At 41.4% G+C, this 26,193-nt stretch overlaps 1 protein-coding gene across 1 annotated transcript in view; it reads right to left on the reverse strand.

Moving 5' to 3' along the window:
* Window positions 1–150: 150 nt before the first annotated feature.
* The window catches only part of nos1 (nitric oxide synthase 1 (neuronal)), a 34,251-nt gene continuing 8,208 nt past the window's right edge, over window positions 151–26,193 (reverse strand). Inside the window, exons 5-29 of the mRNA XM_054610497.1 lie at window positions 21,741–21,886; window positions 21,120–21,282; window positions 20,778–20,869; window positions 18,237–18,378; window positions 18,005–18,144; window positions 16,862–17,036; window positions 16,150–16,251; window positions 15,028–15,222; window positions 14,509–14,594; window positions 13,189–13,333; window positions 12,216–12,320; window positions 12,081–12,139; window positions 11,848–11,964; window positions 11,146–11,320; window positions 10,264–10,402; window positions 9,783–9,861; window positions 9,416–9,609; window positions 8,181–8,350; window positions 6,713–6,923; window positions 5,189–5,276; window positions 4,353–4,474; window positions 3,896–4,044; window positions 2,768–2,962; window positions 1,849–1,967; window positions 151–215 (exon numbers count right to left, since the gene is read on the reverse strand). Coding sequence (XP_054466472.1) covers window positions 200–215; window positions 1,849–1,967; window positions 2,768–2,962; window positions 3,896–4,044; window positions 4,353–4,474; window positions 5,189–5,276; window positions 6,713–6,923; window positions 8,181–8,350; window positions 9,416–9,609; window positions 9,783–9,861; window positions 10,264–10,402; window positions 11,146–11,320; window positions 11,848–11,964; window positions 12,081–12,139; window positions 12,216–12,320; window positions 13,189–13,333; window positions 14,509–14,594; window positions 15,028–15,222; window positions 16,150–16,251; window positions 16,862–17,036; window positions 18,005–18,144; window positions 18,237–18,378; window positions 20,778–20,869; window positions 21,120–21,282; window positions 21,741–21,886 — 3,324 coding nt within the window. The 3' untranslated portion in view covers window positions 151–199. The remainder of the gene's footprint in view (window positions 216–1,848; window positions 1,968–2,767; window positions 2,963–3,895; window positions 4,045–4,352; window positions 4,475–5,188; window positions 5,277–6,712; window positions 6,924–8,180; window positions 8,351–9,415; window positions 9,610–9,782; window positions 9,862–10,263; window positions 10,403–11,145; window positions 11,321–11,847; window positions 11,965–12,080; window positions 12,140–12,215; window positions 12,321–13,188; window positions 13,334–14,508; window positions 14,595–15,027; window positions 15,223–16,149; window positions 16,252–16,861; window positions 17,037–18,004; window positions 18,145–18,236; window positions 18,379–20,777; window positions 20,870–21,119; window positions 21,283–21,740; window positions 21,887–26,193) is intronic.

Consider the following 26,193-nt stretch of genomic DNA (forward strand, 5'->3'; position numbering starts at 1 on the left):
ATCAACGAGAGAACAGAACATTTCCAACTTGCTACGGACAGAATTGCGGAGCCCAACAGAAAACAATAAAGTGGTATAAAAAAAAGAAAGAAAGAAACACTTTTTTTTTACAGTACAAAAATTGGCACAGTATTTTTTTAAACCAGCGTTGCCGTGTCCTTCAAACTCGTCGTTGTCAGAAAGCCCCCGATTCGCAGACCTACGAGCAGAAAACCCTGAGAGAGAGAAAGACAGAAGGAGAGACAGAAAGAAGGACAGAGGGAGCAACAGACATGGAAATAGAGATGTTACAGTCATTACTCATCCAGCGAACAGGGGCTTTGATGGCCAAATGTGAAATTCAAGTGACAATCCACACAGGAGCCATCGTCTGTGATGCATTATGTTGGTGCTTAATGAGCCATAGTGGATATGTAGGGCCCTTGTTTTGCTCTCATGGCAAGGGTATGAAGTATCTAATCTTGAATGTGCACAATTGACGACGGAAACAAAAACAAAAAATGGAACAGACCCACTCGCTTTCACTCTAATCCTGTTAGTTTAAAGGCCCCTTCTCCACGGGGGTTTCTATGGTAACCCACTCTGTTTTCATCGGAAACGAGGGGTGATAACACTTCCGCGTCACGAACAACTCCAGGTTGCAGATTGGAGTTACTTACACAAACGTCTCTCGGAGATACAGCTGCTCTTGTAATCTCGATGGCTGAGATAAATCAAAATGGGATGTGCCTTATCTAAAATATGAGCTATCCAGCTGGCTGGTGAAAAATAAATAAAAAATGTAATAAAAAAATAAAAAAAAGATGAATAAATAAGAAAACACATCATAGATCTTAAGCATCCCACGCAGTTCAGAGCTGTTGCAGACGAGTCAAGTGAGTGATCCTAGTTTTATGTGTTGTGTTGTGTGTACAGACTAGACATTACCATGCCTCATAAAATCCACTCTTACACAAAGTGACTAACAATGAACCGATGAAGGAGGAAATAAATTATGTATGAATGAAGGAAGGAATAAATGAACGCAGGTTATTTTCTGGTTTCATTTGAATGACGTTCAATTTTTTTAAAGGAGACATATAATGCTCATTTTCAGGTTCATATTTGTATTTTGGGTTTCTACTAGAAGATATTTACATGCTTCAATGTTCAAAAAGTACGTTATTTTTCTAATACTGTCCATCTAAATATTCCTGTATTCACCCTCTGCCTGAAACGCCTCGTTTTAACACCTGTCTCTTTAAGATCCACACCCGAAAAAGCCCAGTCTGCTCCGATTGGTCAGGGTTTCAGGTCTTCAAAGCTAAAATGTTAATGATGCATACAAGATATCTTTTAATCCAGGTGTTTAGTAAAAAGTAGAACATTTTCGACGGAGCCCCTCATGATCTTTATGCTGATTAAGCATATGCCTACTAGCATCTCGACTCTTATTTCAATTGAAACCATTTGTATTCTAAAAATGTTCTACCAAAATACTGAAGACCTGTTTTTATAGTGATACACAGAAACATACTCTCGTTGTGGCCTGAGTGAAGTGACGGATTGATGACAGATTGATGAATGATGTGTCACGATCATGTCAGAGGTTCTATTGGCCCAAAGCTAACGTGGGTGGTAGTAATGGACACAATATGTTTGTTTCATTGGCGCTTATGGTCCCCATCTGCAGATACTCACTATTTTAATGATACAGCATAATCTTATGATTTCTAGTAATATATTTCACTCTGAGAATCACGAATCTACTAAGATTATTGCACATCAATAATGGAAAATAGGAATAACCTTTTTTAATGACTGTAAGGACAATGAAAAAAACTGGGAAAAAAGACGCAAACAACTTACTCATCTGAATCCTTTTTGCTCTCCTCGATGTAGGCTATGGACTCTGAACGAAGCCGGTTGGTGACCTCATAGGTGCGCAGGGTGACTCCAAAGATGTCCTCATGGTAGCGGTTCTCATCCTGGATACGGTGGGATTGTGAGAAAGAGAGAGAAGGGGACCAAAATATGAGATTGATATTATTTTGGATATTGTTTAACAGTGAATGACAGGCAGGATTTCAAAGAAACAGAAAGAAATTAGAGAATTTAGTCAAATGTAATAAACAGCAAGAATGGCCTTCCTCTGTAAGAGCCTGCAATTATAAAACATAATAGTTTCAGAGTATTTCTTTGTTCACTGTCGGGATCTTACTAAATAGTATTTCGAATTTTTGTAAATGTTTCCTTCTTACTTAACATTATGATAAAACATTTTTAGGTGAACGGATGTAAAATAACTTGGTTTTTGTGCCTGCAGTCGTTGCATTTGACAGATTCACTGAACAGCACTGAAAAACAACTCTTCAGTCCATTTGTATTCGACACAGGTAAGTGTGTTAATAGGTGGCTTGGTGACACGTGCCGTTCTTCTTTTTATAGCCTTTTTACCCTTCAGTTCACAAATGAAAAATAAGCCAGTGGGGGTGTTTTTTAACCTTGTTTTTCACAGGAAATAGTGACTCAACACGCCTTCTGTTTTTCAGGCAACTCCATGCTTAGCCCTGCCCTGTAGAACCTTGCCTGTTCAACTGGGTGTCGAGTGCATTGCTCAAAGGCACCACAGCAATGGCGGACGGCACTTCATATTTACTATTCTCAAAGCTCATGTAGGATTTAAACTTTTGACCCCCTCCTCCCTGTCAACACCATCAGTCCAATCTGTTCAGTGGGGTTTTAAAAGGTGAACAGTGAACTGTGAAGTTTCTCCTCTCTCTCTCACCCGCAGCTTGCTGATAAAGAAGCCCGCATCCTCCAGCGTCATGTTGGCCTGCTGCTTGATGATGTGCTGGACTGTCTTGAGAACGTCCCCAGCCATCGTGACATCCCCGCACACGTAGATGTGTCCTCCCTCCTCCCTCAGGCACTGGTACACTGTCTCTGACAGCTGCTCACGCAGCACATCCTGTACATATTTCTGACAGAGAGGCAGAGGAGGAAAGATGAGTGTGCATGAAGAAGTCAAGTGTGAGAAAGGTAGGACAGAAAATAATGTGGAAAACAACTAGGACACCACTGACTGAAAGGGAATAAAGTAAAATAAAGCAGAATTTGCATGCTGAAAGACTGTTGGATGCATATGGAAAATTATTCCTTAAACAGGCCCTATTATGCTATTTTCCGGGTGCATATTTTTATCTCAAGTTACAGTTACAACGTGTTTACATGCGTTAATGCTCATAATCCTCCTTGTTTTTCTCATCCTGGCTGTCCTGCAGCACCTCTTCTCACCCTCTCTCTGAAACGCTCCGTTGTAGCACTTGCTCCTCCCCAGAAAGCAAAGTCTGCTCTGATTGGTCAGCTAGCCCGCTCTGTTGTGATTGGTCAACGTTTCACATTCAAAAAAACTCTTCCTCCGGAGCTTCAGCTCCGTCTCTCTCTTTTGTTGTTTGAGGGCCAAAGTAAGGACTTTTACGTCACTTCTGTAACATTATGACCTCATAAAGTTACAGAAGTGAAGGAGAGAATTCAATAGAGCCGTTTCAGGAGCTCAGGAGCTTCTGAGGGGGAGGGTAACTCCTTTTAAGCGTGGACTTCAGGTTTTACACTCTACGGACCTTTTACATGTACAAAAATATATATAATACACTAAAGAAGAGGGAAAAAATAGAAAAGCATAATAGGGCCACTTTAATACTCGGTATATTTTTATATATCTTTTTGTTCAGAAAAGCAAAGGAAGCAAAGGCCATAAAGGGGACTAAGGAAATTTTTTTTAATTAAATAACCACAGCAGTTTGTATTCAGCCATTTCTCTACTCTGTGATTTTCATTTCAAACCCACACAGCAGTCAAAAGAGAGTTGTGACAAGCAGACCCACACACAGTTTGGACAGTTTAGCACCAGTACCTTTGGTTTGTCGGGTTCTCTGGAATAGGCCGTGTAGAGCTCCTTGAACACTTCTTTGTTCTTGGCCTGGATGGTCTCCTCATTGTAGATGTGGTCCACCTCAGACTGCCGACAACCGAACACCAGGATCATGGGGCACGACCTGATTCCTAAAACGTGACAAGCGGTGTTGCTTCATTCCTCTGAATTGTGATTGTAGAAGTGACAGTCTGTTGTTTTTTGTGTCATCTAAATCTCTGACAGGGATTTGATATGAATTCCATTCTTACTCAGAGGTGCATATGACAGCATTTTTACTAGAAGAGTAAATGTATCACCTTTTCCTGGATTTTGTTATTATTCTTATCATCATTATCTCTGCAGGTTCATGTTCTGCAGTGAAAGTCCACTGAAAAGCCTTCAGATGAAGCAGTCATAAATACATCTATAAGGAATGAGAATAAAAAAAACAACCAACCGTTGTGTTCAAGGTCATATAGTCTCTGTTGCCAGAAGCTTCTGAATGGGGCGATACCTGTTCCTGGTCCCACCAGGATACAAGGTGCTTGGTTGTCTTTGGGAAGGTGGAATGACTGTGCACTAAAGCAAGGCAATAGACAAAAACAAATGAATTAAAAATGTAAAAATGTCCTTAAAGTGACCACAACTTCATTTTTACTTAAAGTGATATTTTGACCTTTTTGGAAACATTCTTTTTTCACCTTCTTTCCAATTATGAATGAAGAAGATTTTTAACTCTCTTGTGTCTGTATGCAAAATTGAAGCTATACAGCATGTAGCTTGCTAACTTGTCTTAGTTCAAAAAGTGTATGAACAAAATTCATGTACCTCTAAAGCCCACTAATCAACACATTATGTTTAGTTTGTTGAGTGTAAAAATGACAAATCGCTGTTTTATTGGGGTTTTGTGGGGATATTCTCTATAATCAAGGTTTATAGACAAAGTTATTTGTCCTAAGTGAAGAATAGCTGGACCCATAATCCCCTCTTAATTTTTGGTTCAGATTAAAGGAATAATTACTCCATAAATTGACCATTTGTTTTACCTTTAATTCTTGAAAAAATGTGTTTTCTTGCATGCTCACTACTTTCCAAACACACCCATATTTGCTTAAACCTTAGAACTCTTAAAAAACACAAACTAGAAAACTAAAAACTAAAAGCTAAGTAGCATGCAGACATCAGAGTGCTATCGAAAACAGTTTAGTTTATTTACCCAAGATGTCAAAATTTCCTTCCACATTACATTTTCCAAAATCAGTGAAAAAAAAACAACAACATTGTGATATTTACCCTCGGACAAAACACGGCACCATCTCCCCCTTCTCTATCCTGTTGAGCCACGACGAACACACTCCATGGTGGATAGGTCCTCCTCCATCTGAAAGGGATGATTATTACCAAGCGGGCACTTTACTTTTTTCTCTTCACCTCCCACTCTCTTTAAGTGCACAAACTAACAGGAGAAGAGTGGCCCTAACACATTTTCCAAGTCTAGGGCAGTCTCTCTCCTCTTTCTCTCTCTCTCCCTCCCTCCCTCCCTCTCTCCTCTAAAGGAAAATTACAGTAATTCAAACGTTGCCTTTACAATCATAGTAATATGTTTGCACAAGTACATATTACAAGTGCAAGAGAGTAGTGTTAGCGACTGGTAATGTTTGCTGACAGCTTGACAGGCTGAGGGTACTATAGATGCTAATTGTAAAGGTATAGAGATATAAGAGCCTTGTGATATATTATGCACTAACACTTCAATTGAAACATGAATAGCTAATGAATTTTATTCACTGTCAGACGGACTGGTATACCAGCAACGTTTTCACTCTTTTGTGTTGGTGTTCATATCTCTAAATAGAATCAGTGTGCCGATATAGAATCTACCTGAGGTGTTTCTAAATCTACGTTTCGTGTAATTACAGTCGTGGTCTGGTTGCCCCTACGAAGCAGACTGGCTCTCCGAGATAACTTTTCGATCAATTTTCTTTGAGCCAAAGTAGGATTCTCAGAGAGGCTGAGTCATTTGACTTCTCGAGATTTTGCAGGAACCTTGAAAGAGCCACAGCACAGTCCTTTTTATCCATGGCATAAACCGAACGGAAGCAAAAATATATATATACGGCGTATGCACTCACTGGTTCTTTCTGAGTAATAACTTACTGCTAGATGCAGCTTACTGGAAACCACAGGGTTTGAGTTTATTTTGCATGTTTTCGGAGATGTCAAGAAAGGCCTCTGCCAACCATTCATGTTGTAGTTTACATCCATGTCTGTCCAAAATGTCATTTTAGATATACATTTTATGTGTTAAATTGTGTTTTATGAGATAACCTTGACCTTTGACCACCAAATTAATCAATTCAACCTTGAGTTCAAGTGGACGTTTGTACCAAATATGAAGAAATCAGCTCAAGAGGTTCCAGAGATATCACAGGAATGGGACAAACATGAGATCACAGCAAGCTTGACCTTTTGCTTTTGACCTCCAAAATCCATTATGTTCATGCTCGAGCTCAGGTGGAAGTTTGTGCCAAATTTGAAGAAATTCACTCCAGGCGTTCCTCAGATATCACGTTCACGAGAATAGACGGGAAGGACGGACAACACGAAAACATATTGCCTCCGCGCCGCTGACATAAAAAAGACCAATTTCAGACCCTTAAAACCCTTGTGGGAGCATAAAAGTTCATCCTCACTGTCGGCAGAAAAATACCAAAGCAGCTGTGGCTACACCCACACAGCCTTAAGATCCTTTGAGAGACCCTTTGAGAGACTTTAGCTAATGCCTAGAGAGCCCTGTAGTGATTTGTAGGTCCTTACCTCTGGCACGGTAAGAGACCACAGCAACGGTGAGGTGGATCTCTCCTGGGTGCAGCTCTGGAGAGGAGCTGATGGAGTAATAGCGAGGCTGAAGCAAGGGCAGCTGGGTGAGCAGCAGAGTGGAGGGCATCTGGATGGAAGGGAACTCCTCCAGCACTTCCACCAGTGTCGGATTGTTGTACCACTTCCACTCCTCGTACTCCTGCAAGCCCTGTGATGTCACAGAGCGAGACAAGGTGGCATAAAAAAAAACAAAAAAACAGGTGGATATTTATTGGATTTCATTTGTGTCTTGGTAAGATCTGCCTACACTTCTGACTCGGAGAGCAGGAGGCAGCCACAAGCGGAGCCGTCCTCCGTTCACTGCCCAACTGTTTTCGTGTGTCATCACTGACATTTGGATGTGATGAATTTAGAGCACTGCCACCAGGCTTAAAGAAAAAAAAAAAAAAAAAAAAAAACGTTGATATGTTCCCAACTGTAGCTTTGTTCTCAAGCTGCTAACGAGCGACAGAGTGCCCATGAAGAAGCCTGGTGGGGTTCCACGCTGAGCCTGAAACGCTGTTTGAAGCGCTGTATGTACAATTAGCAAAAATTCTAACAGCGAAAGTACTTAGGGGCCTTGCTGTTTTTTCAACCTTGATGCACAGATGGGGTCGTGGGGCTTTTCAGGGATTGATATAGTTTGTTTACTTGTGACATTGTACATAACTTTGTGATTCAAATTCAAGCAATTACTGCTTTCGGAGAACAGTTTTACTATTCTCTGATGCTTGTTATGAGAAAAAATTATGATTAGAAAGTCAGAGAAACCCTGCCTTAGTCCTGAAATAAGCGGGGAAATTTAAACATGTATATAAATAATATATAATATGATCTGCAGTGCTGAATCCACTGTTTCGTTTTCTGAATTCAGAAGCCTTCCCATCTTTCCCTCCTGCTTTGGTGACAATGATTCGATGTATGAGAATATGAGTCACCGCTTGGCCTCAGTCAGCCTTTTTCCACACATTGACAAAAATGAAGAGTGAATTGTGGGAGGCACTGCAAGGGGGGGATGGCTCTGGGTTAGAGCGATCAACGGCTTTAATTTGGCGCCAAGCTCCCTCCTGCTGTACATATCTCAGTGCAAAGTGCATCGAATCGGCTTTCAGACACAGAAAACCATCTCCCATATTTTGATGGCAAACATGATGAATGTGTTGGTTTTTTGTTGTGCCTTAAACACATGGCAAATTTTTTATAGAACTGTGCTTCGAACAGTGTTCTCATAAAAAGTATATCTGCACACATTTGGCTCGCAAATGGCAAAAAAAAAAAAGCGTATTTTTGGATATAGCCTACGCACATACATCCCAAATCCTTCATGTGTAAAGTCACGAAGTAAGCCAAGCACTCAGTGCAGCAGTAGCTCAATAATTCTAAAAGGTCAGAGTTAGTGTTTACTCCCAAGTCTAAGTGAATTTACCTTACTGAGGAGCTCTAGTTTCTTTTTCTGTTTGTCATTGGTTGCCAGAGCGGCAAACTGCTGCAGCAGCACAGGGCTCGGTGGGGTGGTGATGTCCAGGAAGTACTGGAAGGCCTGGTTGATGGTGCAGGGAGGGATGCGAGTCTCACTTGTCCAGTTACTGATTACACCTGCAGGAAGGAAGGAGGTTAAAGTTGTATTCATTCTTGTTTTACATTAACAGTGGATCAAATGAATATGTGAAACATGAAAGGGAACGCTCATGGTAATAAATCCACAGATAATCCTCAACCAACTCTACAGAGCTTTATAGCTTCTTTTTTTTTTTTAAGCCTTAAAAAACTCTCATCATTCCCATTCCCAGGTGCAGGCAGCCGTTTAAAGTAAAAAACCAATGACCAGCACACAGACAATGCTACTACACACTGTGTGATTTGTTCATGTGTAATCACATGCCATTAGATACGGTCAAACCTATGTTATACTGGGTTTTCAGGAATTTCTTACCTATCATTACACCTGTTTTTAGAGTAAAAATGTCCTAAAATTTGCTTATTACAATGTATAAATTAAAGCAGTAAAAAAAATAAGATTTTGCTAGCATTTTGAGCCAATAATGAACTGACACTTCCTCTGTTTACCACTGATCAGTTACCGCTGAATGCGCTGTTCCGACTCAACAAGGTTAGCTCTGTCAGCACTGTTGCTATTGTCTGCACTGTTAGCATCGTTAGCCGTATTAACATGTTGAAAGCTGTGTGGAGGCAATCCCTCAATCATAGCTATGCTCTGAATATATAATTCAACCCCTTTAAATCTAATTTTGAGGACTGCGGACTCAAATTATACATGCAGATGATCTAGTTTGACAAGACAAAAATGCATTCTAGGTCCTTCAAGTGAAGGCAAGAATTTTAATAAGACACCACCAACAATGGGTTGTATGTATCAAGTTAAGTTTGATAAGGCTCACATACTGTGTTGAAGAAACACCTTGCTTCACAGTCACAGTGAAAATCACACTTATGTCACCCAGTGTCACCACAACAGTTTATCAATATGCAGCTTCACTGAAACATTTCTGGGCATGGAGTAGATACCTCCCTACAGTGTGACTTCATGTTGTCTGCTGTTGCAAGAGAGAATTTTTCTTATGCATGTTTTGAATCTGACATTCTAGTTACACGCCTACTGTATTCGTAAAGTAGCGTGGCGTTGCTAATAGCATCACCCACCTAGGGCAGTGTTCCTCTCCTCCAGGAACTCCACTTTCACGATTTGATTGACAGGTGGAGCATCCTCCAGTTTATCCGTGAGAGATGTCACCAGGTCCTCATGGTTGCCAGGGAAGATGCCCAGATGGTCGCCGGGCTGGTAGCTCAGCCTGTCCTGGTTGTTTGTGTGGAGCCGCACAAATATGGTGGAGCGACTGTAAAAGAGATCAGAGATTTAGGGAACAACGCTGCACAATTTTCAGTCTGTTCCACTTAGTTCACACACCACAGTAAACTGAATGAGTGTATTAGATCAATTACACGCCATTTCACAAGTTCACCAAAAACAACGTATTATTTTCCTGTTTCATGTGTTTTTCATACTTACTTGGATTTGGAACTTTGCAAGTTTTGAGATTCCAGCATCTTTGCTCCGTAAACCTTCTTCTTGTGAATACTGTTCAATGCTATTGGCAGACAGAAGCACCATCACATCATTTACATTTCCTTTATTTAGGGAAATTAATTTATGCATCTATAGGCACGACCTGATTTTATTAAAGAAACAATTCAACATTTTGGAAAATCCTATATATTTGATTTCTTACAGTGTCTACCCCATGTATGTCAATGATGGAACGCTAAATAACAGAAACACCTACTTATATGGTGCATTAGAGTTTACCAGCACCCCAAAACGTCCAAAATGACCAAATCTTAACTCCAGGTGATAAGATGGACCAATAACCTTTACCACTCCTCTGCAGCTACATTACCGTCACTTTGTGCTGCATTGCTTATTAGCACTTATTTCCCCCCTTAAGATCAACACGCTGTCAACACTCAGCTCCCACGCTATGTTTATTTACCTTCTGTGAGGGCCGGGGCCTCGGCCGTGTACGTCATGCGGAACTTGCTCTTCTTCCAGCTGCGGTCGTTGCTGATCAAAGAGTCGTTGGCCTTCTCGATGTTCACATCGTCGCCAACACAGAACACGTCACAGGCAGCCTTGACACGCAACAGGAAAGAACACGGCCTTCATTCAAAGTGTCCCTTTCGTACAGGAATCACAAAGGATTTGGAAAATGATCTGCACTCTCAAGTGATGAGAGACCCTTCTGGTTTAATTCATGTTGTTGTGGTTGCATAGAAAACTCAAAACAAAGCCTTGACAAGTAATCGACATGCTAATCATGAATTCAAGGTTCTCTGTCCGACATTCAGACTGTTAATATGGCAGCTTTTTTTCTATGTAAAGATATGGTGGAGTGATGTCTACCTGAGCAGAGAATTAAGTTGTTCTCCCTCTGTGTGTGGTGATTCGTTCTTCTCTGTGCTTCCTTAACAGAGCCTTGCATGCTAATTAGTGCATGTGAGCGTGCCCCACTGACTAGTTCATGGCTGCCGCTCTGCACTGTGCTAATACGGCTCTTAAAGCTAATAACGCTGTCCTGACAGTCATGGAAGCATAGCGCCCACCCTCTAGTTCCCCATCACGTAAACACTGTTGGCGCCGTCAGCACCTTTGCATTTCTTGGCACCGTTATCGCTGCTGGCACCGTTAGCTGCTAACCGCCGCCTCGGCCTACGCCACGCTAAGAGCCGTGTGGAGGCTGCAGATGTGCTCCGAATTTCGAATGAAGCAGCTTTAAAATCAAAAAAGCGATGTGCCCAATCCAAGAACACCACATTATTTTGATCGTCAAAATTAGCCAAAGCAAGCCAAAAGGGCCTCAGCCCAAGAAACAGACCTTAAAAACCTTCTTGGCCCAGGTTCTGAACGACTCCTCCTGGCCACACAGCTCATCTCCTTCCCCCATGCGTAGGATGCGCTCCCCCCCAAGCTCTTCAAACAGCGTGTCCACAGCGTGGGCAAAGGCGCAGAAGTGTGGGTAGGCCCTGGAGCCAAGGCCAAACACTGAAAACCTAAGCAGTCACACACACATACAAAGAAAGAGACGGTGTGAGCGGCAGGTAAAAAGGAAAAACGCATACAGATATTCGCAAAGCACCACCACCGAGTCCACCGAAGCAGCTTGCCCCTTCTTCCCTCTGAAAAAGCACCAAAAAAGGACGGATATGGATTACTTTTCTGCACGGGAAAAGTAACCATACCGTTGCTTCGCTGCGAAGCACTCAACTCACTTCAGGTTTTTGTTTGATAGTTTTTGTGGCCCCTTCTTCTTTAACAGGTCAGCAGACTCTTCACTGCAATTCGATTTGTCATCCCAAAAAGGTTTAAGAAATGTCAATTCAACAACAGTAGATAGGAAAAGAATAATCTGGCTGAGCAGTTCAAATTAGATATGACCTGTATCTTGATGCCCACAGATCCAGTAACCTGCAAATCGCCAGAGTATTTTTGGTTATGTAGGACAATATTCATCAGACAAGTGTAATCACAGTGTGTTATGTTATGTCTCTTTGGTGTTATCTGGTTTGCTGTGGTTTACCTGACATTGGCGAGAGGTCCGGTACTCTCAAAGTTAATCTTTACTTCTGGTTCGTCGCTGGAGGACTTGCGAGTGTCAGAGTAGGAGGACACGCTGTTGAAACGCACCTTGTAGCTCCTGGACAAGAGGGGAAAGCAGACATATGAGGCGCAACGATGTACAACGCATAGGGTTAAAGATGTGAACTGACATGCGGGAATAGAAACGGAGGCAAGTCGCGCGTCTGAACTCACTTCCTGTCCTCTGTGTTGGATGTTGGGTGGCGCATCTCCATTAAGGCAGCTCCAAATTTCTACGGTAGCCAGAAAAAAGGCTGTCAGTAACCTGTCCTAAACTTAACTAACTGGAGTGGATGATTTCTAACATACCTCTCCATTTTCTGGTGGATCACCGTTACCGAATGTGCTGGTCACCATCAGCACCAGCGTCTCGTGCTCCAGGTCCACCACATCGTAATCATCCATTGACATGACCTGTAAGAATAGCATCAGGAGGAGGGAATCTTAGCTTCCGTTTACTTGGTCTTTTATCTCGCTCTCGTCTCTTAGACGCCGCACTCCACACGACAGATGACCGGAGCGTGTGAATCAAGGCTGAACACTCTGCCGTTGGCAGGGGAAGAGGTTTGTAATGACCACTCTGTGCTCGCCTCTAACGAGATGATAACATGCTTCTGCCACACGACGAGCATCCATGAGGAATACCACTCAGCATGAATGCATTTCACACACACGCACACACACATACACATGCACACACACACACATCAGACCAAAGGCGTGAATAGGAAACAGGCTTTAGCCACTTCGACAATGGGGATTTGCCCCGGGGCTCTCGCATCTGCCCTGTCATCCATCTACAGACACCCACTCTCAGTGACACACACATCCACACACACACTTGCATGCACGGATCTCTTCTTGTGTGATTGATCACATGGGGAAACGGGAAGGGAACATGTAAGATATGACCTGGAGGAAGAGCACACAGTGTATGATTGAGAGCAGCATGTTTTCTTTCTTTTTTACATTTTTTTTGCCAGAGGTGATTGGGCATCTTGTCTTAAACTACTGCGCTTCGGTGGTTTAAATCTTGCCTCCGAACCCGCGGCACTTTACTGCATGAGAGAAGAAGAAAATGTAACAAAAGACACTTTTTTTTTTTCTGCTACCCTCTCGTCGCCCTGTACTCAGCTGGCATCTGCCTGGCGTCATCAGCCGCAGAGCGAGATGGGGTGAGGGTGTGAGGGGAGGTATATGAATGATTTCTTTGAATTCTTCCTTTTTTTCAAGCTCGTGTCCAACTTTAGGATAAGATGATGCAAGGTGGGAGCAAGCGTACCTTTGCGTCAAAGGCGTGCTGGAAGATTTCACACAGAGTTTTGGCATAATCTTGCGATTTGCCCGTCTCTGTGGCAAACAGTATGGTGGCTTTCACCCTCTTGGCCATGGCCTGGCCCATGAGCTTGGCCGAAAACTTCACAGCCCTTCAAAGGCAAAGAGACAGATTAGACAGTTAGAGTGAGATGTGAAGAAACACAAGGACAAATTGTTGAAACCAAAGACCACTGGTTTGAGGACACAGGTTGCACTTTTATAATCCTGTTCCATGAACAGAAGACTCCCTCTTATCTGATAAAACATTTGCTATTCAGGTCAAATTTTCTATTTCATAATTGCATACTTTTCCAGATTACATTTTTTCAGTCCAAATAGCTAGATGTTTAGTATGTAAATAAATAGTTTTAAAATCAAACCGTAAATGTGTAGGTTACATTCTGATTATTCAGTCTGTGCCATTTTGTTGCCAAATGATTCTATGTAGGTAATTAGCACTCAACCATGAAACGTTCAATGCACATCATTTCATTGAAGCAATAATACTAAAACAAAACAATGTTGTGTTAATTTAAACAACTGCACCTTCAAACCCTACAGTAACGGAAGAGATGTTTATGTGCAATTAAACAAGGAAACTAAAAGAGAAATAAAGTGTAATGCCTTTGCGTCACACGGCAAACTTCTTGTCTTCCTTTCCTCTCTGGCCGGCCCTCTCTCACACAGTGGTTTTTGCAGCGCTTGCCATCAATTTAGTTTTAGAAATTTGGAATTTTATATTTTAGCAAAACAGACTGGGGGCAATAGTCTGGAAACCCAGACCTTAAAAATAACTTATATCAAATTCCATACTTTTTAACACCTTTCTATAGGGGAGAGGAACCCTGGAGGGTTGCATGGCTCATTTCAGCAGGCGGCAGACATTATGTCAAGGTAGGGGATGGATGACAATTGTTTACCAAGCTTGTCAAAGCCTCGAGGCAATTATATTAACAGAGCGGGGCGTGCACGAGTGCATGCACACACAGACAGAACACTGACAAAGCTTTGATTACTCCCTGAGGGGTTGATTGAATGAATTTCACCGCTGAGTACACCAGCTTCCTTCCCCGTGTGTCGAACTTTTGTCTTTGGAAAGTGATTACTTGTTTGGCCTTAGATTATCACGCACACACCGTACAGTGAATTATCTTTGACATTTAAGGCTGCAATTTAACCTTGACTCCATAAACGCAGGAAGAGAAGAAGAAGAAAAAGAAATCGCAAATGTGACAAAAACCAAGCACTGTTTCCTTCTAACAAGCCTGCGTGACTGCACACTCACTTGGCAAGCTTCTTGAATCCGATGGCTCTTTTCTTTGTGGGCGTCCCATTGACTCCTTTCCACACATGGGTATTCCAGGGATCAGCCTTTTGCATATGGGACAAGAAATTAAAGATCAGAGGTTGTCTTTGTTTTGCTTTAAAATCCATTCCAAGATACTGATACATCATCTGTGTTAGTCAGCGTATTTGCGCGGCGGCTTGGTATAGAGAAGCTGCAATTTAACAATTTGCTGTACAAACTTTTACTTTTAACGTGCTGCACCAGCAGGAAATGAGTTCCAACTTTAATTTACCTTAATTACTTCCTTAATATAGCTCGGCAAACCAACCGGGTTGTAAACACAAGTGCATGACTATAATTGTGGTTGCGTCCTGTGAATTGCGTTACAGTCTATTTAAGTTAATGTCAGTGCAGTCATTATCGACGACTGTTTTAAGGTGAATTCAACCGGAGGTAAAAGGTGAAGCTCTAACGCACTATGAGCACTTGATGTTTTCCTGTACACCTCCCTCTCACCTGGTACTCGAAGGACGGGGTGAGGCGGTAGTTGAGCATTTCTTGGTGGAAAACCGGTGTGATGCTTCCTGACATGGGAGGCACGATCCACACCCAGTCCCCGGGACAGCCACCTCGCACCCGGTACTCGTTCTCCATGTGCTTCATGAAGGACTCTGTGGCTGAGTGGTGGTCTACTATGGTCACTTTGCACGTCTAGAAATAGAGGACACATACGTTGAGGCATTTATTTTCTGTGATGCTTCAGAAATTAGAATAGTTACAGCAGTCAAGTTGCAAAAATGCAGTTTTATAGATCAAAGTGGGCCTCGTTTCACATCCAAATGTTTTCAGTCGATTACATTAAAGTGGATTTTCTATGCCTGTTTATATTGGACCCAACTCATGTGTTTAACTGCACTACAGAAAAACATTTTTAGCCATATTTTGGAACAAATATGAGTGTTTGGAATCCATCGACTACACAAATGGACAGAGGAGACCCAGCAGGCATTGGTGGGACGGTGATGATGTGTCCGTTGCCAAAATAATTCCTTTGTTGAACGCCAAAACCTGCAATGTGGTTTTGAGGTGGAGGGCCAGATGTTGACGTTGTTTCCACATCCAATAATGGTCCAGTCAGACCCTCTCTTAGAAAGCAGGAATTATTGATCGAATTTTTTAATATAAAAAAAAAAAAGCAATTGGATGTGTCTTTGTTTTGATTGACAATGGTTGTTAAATGGTTGTGATCACAAGCCCATACTGTGACATCCGCTCGACTTCTGTTAAAGATAAAAAACACTTTTATGTCACTGTAGCCTATTTCTACATGTAAATTATATTTATGTATCATTGTGTTAAGCCTCTGGTATTTGTAAAAAACCAAAGGCTGTCTTTGATCACAAGTGGGAGACATTTGCAGTCAGATTACGTAATATAAATTTTGACAAAGTCCATGTTGAGAGGAGGTTTTGTGGTGGATGAATGGGTCGAAAAAAGGTGTGTGTCCCATGTGAAACCAAACATCAACGTTACTTTTCCTTCTATTACTATTTTAGCAATGGTTTTTTCACGTCTTTGAGATTCAAAACAACCGTTTTGGTAAAGTATTGGTTTAAAAACCCATAAAGATGTTCCTACCTGGAAGCTGTGGAGAACAGCAATGTTGATCTCCACCAGTGCCTGGTCTTTCCAAAGGGAGGAAGTCTTCCTGGTGTCTAAGGCCATACTGTTAGCAACCTCCTATATGGTATAGAAAAAAACAAAAACATTTAATATGACAGTACTGACATGTCACTGTGGCATTCAGGCGTGTTTCCTGGGTCCAACAGGTCGTTGCCCATTGTAGCAGTTCATTTTTTTTAAAGAGAAATGGTTTTCTGCATGTTTTTAACAGTTTTGTATCATTTAATTGATATCAATCTCTTTTAAGTTCGATTTGTTTCGTGCCTCAGGGGCTGGAAATGCAATTCACAATTCGGCGACTCTGGTCTTAGCTGAGATTTTACTCACTTTAACTTAATTGTAAGATATATTTCTTTTTTTTTTTTGTCTTTAGGCAGAACAGCTTGATTCCATTTCCCTCTCCAGATACATGGAAACATGAAGTATATGATTGAACAAGTAAATGAAGAGATAATAAGTACATATTTGGCATAATATTAAGATCAACAATGGATAATTTATGTTAAGAGCATTTGTGGCAAAGCACAAGGAGGCTCTAAGTGCTCTTAATCAGTTTTTTTCCTCAGTGTGTACATTTAGAAGAAGAAAGGCATTTTGATTGGATGACTTGGTGGATCCTTCAACGCTCTATTGGCTCCAGGCTCTGTAGTTGAGAACAACGCACTACCTCCAGAATGTTGTAGCGTGAGCTGTCGCAGAAGTCCCTCACGCCAATCTCTGTGCCCATGTACCAGCCACTGAAGGGGCAGCCGGTGAACTCCAGACCGCCGATCTCCAGCAGCATGTTGGAGACCGCCGGGAGGCCGTACCACTTCAGGTCCAGGTCCTTGAACCACTCGTACCTGGGCGGAGAAAAACAGGGGGAATGACCTCTGGGATCTGCAGCTATTTCAACTGAAGTGAGGTAAACGTCCAACATTTGCATAATGCAAAATGATTAACCATAACAATGTGTGGCTGTCTTTTTGAGCATGGATATTTTTGTTCCTGAAACACACGTCACAAACAAAAAAAGTGCAGCCAAAATCAACATTAACAAAAATAAAACACTTTTCAGTGCTGGACAGAGCAGGCAGGACCTCAATCTACCTCCCACCACTGAGTCCTCGGACCCTCTAGAGGGTAGATAATATTGCTTTCAGTGTATTATTTGCAGAGACGGGTCTAATCTCATGTAATGATTCGGCGCTGTTGGTGGTCGGGGTCTGTGCCAAGCTGCTGCCAGCTGAGCTGAGGACCAGTTGATGCAGGGTGCGGAGCAAGAGATGCCAATTTTTTGGGAGGGAGGGGAGTCAAGGGATTCTGAAATGCTTAGTAGAGTGTAGAGATGCAGCGATAGCTCTGTCTGCATCTGTCATAACCAATTCTTTACTGTGATAATGGGTATTACATGCAGCAGCTTAATGCTTAAGATCTCAAGGGCGTTGTGGCTTTTTTTTTCTCTGTATCAACCAATGTGAGAAATGTTTTCTTAGAAGTAAAGTGAACACAAACGAATAAAACGACAGAAAAGGAGCTTGAAACCTCACTAACAAGCCCCATGGTTACCACAAAGGCCGGCATAGCAACAGATAAAGCACAGCTAGCTGTGGTTTCTGGGAACAAGCAGCACAGTTGGAATGTGACAATAAACCCAATCAGACATCTTGGCTTAAAAGTACCCCATTGTTTAAAGAAGTGTTGTTAAGAGATGTGCGAGTGGGTGGATGTCTTTTTTTTTTTTTTTTTTTTTTTACGTCGCCCCCACTGTTCTTGTTTTGCTCCTTTCTGTATATTTTTCTGCACGCTTAAGAGGGAAGGCATCACTCACTTTGGGTGTGTGATCGGCACCTCCAGGATGAGGTCTTCAGGAATCTCAAACAGCTCGGGGTCGTTCCCACTGGCCTGCAGCAGGAGGGGCAGGACATCGAAGCGACCCTTCGGAGCTTTCCATCCCAGCTTCACGCAGATCTGGGGACAAAAGGCAACATGCAAGCTCAGCAACTTGATTTTTTTTTGCAGCTTTACCACGTAGATTTAGGAATACAGGTCCTCTTGCGTACCTCAGTGAATTCAACATTAGCAGGGTCTCCGTGGATTTTGTCGTCAGGCTGTCTGTAGCCAGCATAACGAATCAGCTGACAGTTCCACACTCGAAAGTCATGCTTGCAATCTGTCCTCTGAGGAAATATGGTGATGGCCGACCTACGAAAAAGACGACAAAAAACTATGTCAATAATGTGTAATGTAGATATTAATTACATTTAACTTTAGTGATAATCTCCTATCTGGAAAAAAACATTGGGAATAACATTGTTAGATATCTAAACTGTGCCACAGTATTATCTTAGATCAATAGCATGTTGATACCTGTACATACTGTTTAAGGTGAGACACCAGAGGGAAAAACATAGTTTCTAATGCACTGATCAATTGAAATTTTGGGCTATTTTGCTTCCGTAACATGTCTTCTTCCAGACCAGTGGGAAAGAAAGGATGCAAAAATAAACCACATTTTTTGGAAATGTTTTAGAAAACTTAGAAAACTCAAAACACAATTGTCTTAATGTAAGTAATGAACTTTCATGGCAATATCTATTGGTTAAAAAGTTTTAAACCTATTCTCCTGTAAAAAAAAAAATTAAATGACATATCTGTAAAGGTTATTTTATCAAAATGTTTTTTTTCTCAGACTCCACTTACATACACTAAACTTTCAAGGTTCATTTATATCCATATTCTGAACATTGTAACAGAGGAGCTTGTTCATAAATCAATCATTTGATTTTTGACAATATTTGCCGCTGTGCAACAAATCCTTAGAACCCGTATATGAATATCTAAGTACATCAGTAAGTACATCAGTCAACAAGATCACTAACAGATGGTCGACATTGTAAATACGTAATCTGCCCAAAGGCATTTCCAATCATGCTATGTCAGAGGACTCATCGCTTCTACCTTTAGTTTGTTCTACATCCCAGTGGTGTTTTAATGCCATGACCGGGTAAAAAAAAAAGAAAAAAGGAAAGTGTTAATACTGCTAAGCTGGTTGTAAGTCACTGAGGAGGGAGAGCAGCTGGTGTGAATCTGGGCCAGTGCTGGCAGCCTACATCCGCAGGAAACAGTCTGCTGGTGGGATTGGTCAAACCGATAGTCATCAATGTCCAAAGGAAGTATAAAATATTGTATTCAGCTAGCTATATGTTATATTTCTTCTAGATTCAGGTTTAGCATTGTTACATGTGAGTCAGATACTTTTTACTTATGATGTAATAGGACATGAAATATGTGATTACCACTGAGCAAAGAATGTAAATGATCATATTATTGAACAATTTTGGTATAATTTATGAAGTAAAATCACATTCCTGTACAGCAGTAGTTTGATATTGGTTACACTTTTTAATAAAGCTACCTTTATAAAAGGAACAATAAGTGGTAACAATGGCTCTATTAATGATTAATAAATAATTTACTAATGCTTTATAGATGGGTTATAAGCTATTATAAGCATTGGTTGTCATGTTGTGAAAACTCCCTTTGACTAGTTACATCATTGACCATTTATTAAAAAAAAGGGTGCTGACAGTGTGGACCAAAATCCATGTATTCATTTATTAACATTTGTTAAAGGTGGATTTGATGGATCATTCAAAAATGAGAAACCTATGCACATAAAGTATTAGTAAATAACTGATGATGCAGTTCGTTAAAATGTATAAATCCTTCATAAAATGTGCCTTAAAGGAAAGTGGTAGTGATATTACAGCATTTATTGTCTTTTAGTTCACTTAAATTCCATTTAAAAGTGAAATATAATAACATTTTGGCATTTTTTTTACATGATAATCTCCCACTTGCAACAAATATTGACTGCACTGTAGCACTGTACTTTCCCATGAAATCCAAATCTTGCAAACAATCATCATTGTTGCATCATTTTTAGGACCCTTCCCTCCAATATATTAATTATTTTGTCATAAAACATCTGTGTTTGTAATATTGACAGGTGATTTAGAGTAAACTGAATTATTCCAGAAAGTATTGCAAACATGTTGCAATATCTTTATTTATGTGCCTGTGTTTATCTACGTTTCAACTAGCCAGACCGAGAGTCCTGCTGTGTCTCAACGACATGTGTATCCGAGCTGTCCCTCCCAAGGCCGGGCTAAGAGTAGTAATGAGTCAGAAGCCATCCATCTTCCGAGAAGTAAATATGAGGTGTCACATGTGATTAGGACTTGGCAGAACGCGAGCGAGCGCCGCGCAGGTCTGACAAATGACTGCTTGTTAGCGAGGTCTGCCGCCTCGCCGACGAGGGCAACGATTGGAGCCGAGGCGCTGACGGATAGACGGGCAGCAGATAGTGCCAGATACAGTGTGAAGAGACGGAGCGCTCGCTGACAGATGGGACGGGCGGGTCAAGTCAGGGTAGTCGGAGATACGGAGGGGGGAGATGAGATGCACAGAGGGACAGATGGCGGAGGGGGGACAACATGTGTAGGAACACAAGAGGAGTTGAACAAAAGTAAACATGACAAGACGAATAGTTGAGGCAGTATGTGTGTGTGTGTGCTTGTTTTTCTTTGTTTGTTATTTACCTCAGGTTGCCTTTGTTGGTGGCGTACTTGATGTGGTTACAGATGTAGTTGTACATTCCGTGAGCTGTTGTGCAGTCTCTTGCATCAAAAACCTGGAAAGCAAAACGTGAAAATGACACCTTAGTTAGATTGTGTTGACATCAAGTGTTTCTTTTTTTTGTTTTGTGAAAGCTGATATGTGACTGTAAAGTGGTTGAACATAAACAACAGCTAAACTACGTCTCTGAGCATCTTCGATATGCGGAATCCATCTTGATCCATATTTCTTGTCAAATTGTCCGAAACAAGGACAACAAGTATCGACATTCCCATGCTGTGATTATGGGCTTTCCTGTGTGTTACCTGTAGTTTGGACCACTGGATCCTCCCGACGCATCGGGCCGCGTTCCTCCAGGCGTGCTTGGCCCCGTAAATCAGTTCAGTGTCTTTCAGCTGGTAAGTCCCCGAAGCTTCAATCTCCTTGGTCACCTCCTCCAGCCTGTCCACATGGGCCTTAGAGCCAAACCTGCAGGCAGCACAGAAACACAATAAGAAAACATGTAGGCCTACATACAATAGAGGGTGGAGCCGAATCCAAAGCACAAATATTGGTTTGTTTTTTTAACTAATAATTCTTTTGTACAAGTTTAAAATGATTTGATTTACGAAGAACAAAAACATGAGCTGGTGTTCCTCATATAACTGTGAGGGCGGAGGTTATTTATGCTCCACCTGCTTGTGCTGACGTGACAGGAAGTCTATAAGGGAGCGAGCGGAGCCGGATGGATTCATTGCTATGCTACTATTTTGCGATGCTGAGTATACATAACAAAAAAGACAATGCAGAGAGTAGAAGTGTAATAAACAAAGCAAAGCTAAGCAAAAATAAAAAATAAAAACATATTAAAATTAAATATTAACATGGTTGATGCCCTTCTGTGGCACTTGGCGCTCAACTCTGCAGATGTTACGGGCCGGGCTTACCTTTTGATGGAGGTGTAGTACTGGTCTATGAAGTCAGTGGCCAGTGGAAGAAGCTCCTCTTTGGTTCTGACCTCGTCTGGTTTGCGGACAGGCTGGTTGGGCATCATCATAGAGCCGAGGCACACATCATCAGAGCAGACTGGCAGCTGAAAAGACAAATATCGTGGCAGATGAGGGGATGAATTCTGCTTGTTGGTTTTTCTTCAGTGCCAAAAAATGCAACTGAAGATCAAGGTGATTATGGCGTATGGTGCAGCTCTCTGGTAATGCATCTGCAAATATCAACAGCATTTTCTCTCCAGCAAAGAACAACACTAGCAGACGATACTGCGCTGGCTTGGCTCGGTGTTCAGGGCCTTCAGGATTCACTCACAGGAGACAGTTCCTGCATCCATCTCCGCGTTGTGATTGAATGCAAAATGAAAGCGTCTTAATTTACAAAACGCCAGAGCTATCACATTACCGTTCCCTCTGTATTCATTTTGGATTAACTGGCTAAGTCTTGGTTCTGCCTGACATGAAACAGACGGGAATGGCTGAATTATATTTCATGCAAATGGATTCATTCAAATGAAAAAGAAAACCAATCCAACTTTTTTGGCTCCTCTTCTAGCTGTTGTGCGAAACATAATCAGCACAGCAATTCTGCCCTTTGGAAGGAGGTTTTTCTAACACTGAAATATTTTACCCAATGCAAGGCAATGTATTGTTATGTTCAGAGGAATGAAACTATGGAATGGTTTGCCATCTTGCAGGAAAACTGTTTTTTAAAGAGTGTAAAGAAAACCCCGATGGCACAGACACCCAACCCTTTTCCAATACGACATGCTTTGCGACATAAAATCTGACTATGATCATTAATGAGATACTGTTGTGGTGTTTCATTTTTATTGTATTTCCTCAGTCACTGCATTCACTTTGTTGTTTTTAGTGGTACTACTATTTTTTTTTATAGCTGTAACAAATGTTTTATTACTTACATTTATTGTTTGTTTTTATGTTTGTCATTTTTGTCAGTTTTATTGCTGTCTATTCTTTTTTGTAGTTTGCTTGCTCTTCTTTTGTTTCCTTTTACGCGCACACACACACACACACACACACACACACACACACACACACACACACACACACACACACACACACACACACACACACACACACACACACACACACACACACACACACACACACACACACACACACACACACACAGGGATCCAAATAAATAAATACCTTAGACTTTCTTGCTAACCCTAACCCTAGAACTGTGACTGTATATCAGTATGTAAGGCCAACAGACAATTGGTAGATCACATCCATTTGTGCTGAAAGGTTTTTCAAATCCCAGTTATATCATAATATAATATATTCCATTTGGTATTATAATATCCCACTTGGTTCTTATATAAAAGGTCAGTTTGGATTGTAAGTTCCGGACTCTGAATGCACACAAGGGATCATAATAAGTGTCTGACAATCTCTTTCATTATATGGCTCACACATGGCTGGCACGCATGTTAATGAATGAGCAAGTCAGTGAGTCATGGATTGGTATCCTTCTATCGAGCGGAGAGACAGGAAGAGCGAGGAGGCACCGCAGAAAACAAGAAAACAGACAGATGCAGAGGGGGAAAATTGCTCATTGCTCAGAGCAACCTTGTGTGGTCAGTTTAATATGATTAGAGTCGAAGTCAGCTGTCACTTTGGTTTGCCTAAATGCCTTCACCAGCTCGGAGAGATTGAATGAGTGAGCAAGAGCGGGCGACAGGAACGATAGCGCGGGCGTGCCGTCGCAGAGGAAATTTGACACTGACCCCAGCGCTGCTAAAATTGGCTTGTTACGCTGAACCACACACTTGCACCGTCCAAACATTCAAGACGTGGACCGGCAGTGCGTCCAAAATAAACTTCCCCTTCGTTTCCCTTCCAACAAATCCAACCCTGGCTCGACAAAAACGGAACAAAAAAAGATCACAGCCGTCACAGCCGGTCAAAGCAGGAAAGATGAGAAAGTAAATGGAGTATGAATATGTGAATGAAATCAAATACAAAAATAAAGGGATATTTCCAAAGAAAAGAGGAGGGTAGGGAAGGATAATTGACAACAAGAGAGAGAACAACAAAGCGGAGACAGAACAACATGAAGAGTAAGAGGTGATGGAGGGAAAGAGGGGAAATGGATGAGTAGGGAGTGTTAAAAATAAAAGAAAGGAATCACTCGTGCTCCAGCACGTCCGCTCATCATACCGCTCTGGGCATTCATGCCAGCCAGCTGTCCTTTTCCAGAAAGACGGATCCTCCTCGAATACAGCAGCGTCTGTGATATATAATAAATCTGAAGATTGCTATTACAGGCCATTCATTGGGATGCACAGCCCGTGACCGATAAGTCACCGACGTAATTAGGCTGCCGCTTTCTTGTTTACGGACGGTGGCTGTGTTTTGGGCGGTGAATGCTTAAGCAGCGGGGCTCACCTTGTGCTCCGTAGACCGGCCTACTAACTAGAGGGTGAGACTTTGGCTGCATGATAAAGTTGAAAAGATGAATGGGGGTGAAAATCCATCACAGAGAAGCCTTTTGTTTGCTCGAATTATTTGCATGTAGCTGGAACTTTTTGCTGTGTCACAGTCAAACTAAGTTTTTTGTGAATTACTTTTTTTTTTTGCTTCTCGAAGCCACAATGAGAGTGGAGACTGTCAACCCAAGAAAAAACAGCATCGGTTGTTTGCCCAAAAATCACAGCGTTTCACTTTCAAAACATCTTGTTATCGTTCAACTGGCAGAGCCCTCGAGCAGCCGAAGTGATTTTAGAGCTGTCTGTTTGGAACAAAAAGCGGTGGGAGATGTCGTTTTTTTGAAAGTGGTAATTTGGAAGTCCGAGGGCTTGGGGAATGAGAAACATGAAAATGCTAAATACTTATATGTTTAGGGCTTTTGTTTTGAAAGGTACAAACAGAAGGAGTGGATGACTATACAGAGGCTCTGTGTTGTTTCAGGAATATAGGCGCAACTTAACCCGTTCTAAACGTCTTCATTGGTTTATGTCTCCGGGAAAAAAAGTGCGTTGCATAACATTCGAATTCTATGTTAGTATTCATGACAAGACAACTGTTTGAAAATATATATTAACATAAGGATTAATTGCATGAGAAAAACGACCCTGGTGTGTTTATGCGGGTGACATTTTTGTTTTTTAGTGAAATGTTTCAATAACAATCAACGTCGGTTTCTTGACCACAATCGTTTCCGAAACCTGACCAAGTTTTTCTTATTGTAACCATGACGATAAAGGTCCTCTCACCTCAACAAAGTTGTAGTTTTAACCCAAACCACGATGTTTTTCTAGTTATTCTAACCGATATCATGACTATTCCCCCCAAAAATTGGATTTATGCCTAAATGAATGATTTCCGTGTTGACTGTCAGATCATCAGATCTTTCTGGAGGCATCGACCGCTTTGTCATTTCATTTGGAGGACTTATACTGCTGTCATTTTTGGTTTTGAGTGAAATGTCTTGATAACTGTTGGATGGATTATCATGAAATGTGGTGCAGACATTTATGTTCCCTTCAGCAGAAATGGTACTAGGTTTTTTATTTGAAGGATTTATTGTTTCATAAGCTTTACCCAGCTTTCCCTAAACCCCCTGCTGTCTAGCTAAATAGTAACGATCAGGCAAGAGCTCTCTAATGTATGTGTAGTTAGTGAGAAGCAGAGAAGCACGCCACACTGTGCTATTGTACTTCAATCTACTTGACTTGCAAATTATGTGTTGGTAAATCTGCAGGCTAAATGTTTTTTTATTTATATTTTATTATCCAATCTCTTATAATTTTGCTCCTCTTTATATCCTATTCAAGTGAGGTGGATGTATAATTTCAATTTAAAGCACAGCCTCTAAACTTACAATAGAATTAACGATAAACTATATACATTGTGACAATTGACAAATTTATGTGAGGATTTGTTGCTTTTCTTTATCATATGTGATGACAAACTGCATGTGTTCGAGTTTTGGACTATTGGTTAAAACAAAACAAGCAATTTGAAAATGTGACGCTTCAGGAAATTCTTATTTTTATATTCATCTGACAATTTATAGAAATGAGGAAACCGTCTGCGGGGGAATTGATGATTAATAAAAATAATTGTTGGTTGGAGCCCTAGAGTCAACACATAAAACAAACAAAGTGGGCTCAACAGAATTCTAAATAAAGTTGTTTTTGCACGGCGGCTGTATTGCATTACATTACAATTGCATCATTCAGGTGCTTCTGTTTTTCTGGTCACTTGGCGACAGCAGTTTTAAGGCCTTTTTCCCCACATAGTGAAGGGTATCAGGGCAGAAAGAAACAGTAGCACCTTTACAGTCTTCTTGAGATTCACCACTGCTATCAGGATGACTTGAATCACAACATCCAAGTCTTTCCCATCCTTGCCGGTATAGCTG

This window comes from Anoplopoma fimbria, chromosome 13, assembly GCF_027596085.1.
Source record: "Anoplopoma fimbria isolate UVic2021 breed Golden Eagle Sablefish chromosome 13, Afim_UVic_2022, whole genome shotgun sequence".
Taxonomy (NCBI): Eukaryota; Metazoa; Chordata; class Actinopteri; order Perciformes; family Anoplopomatidae; genus Anoplopoma; species Anoplopoma fimbria.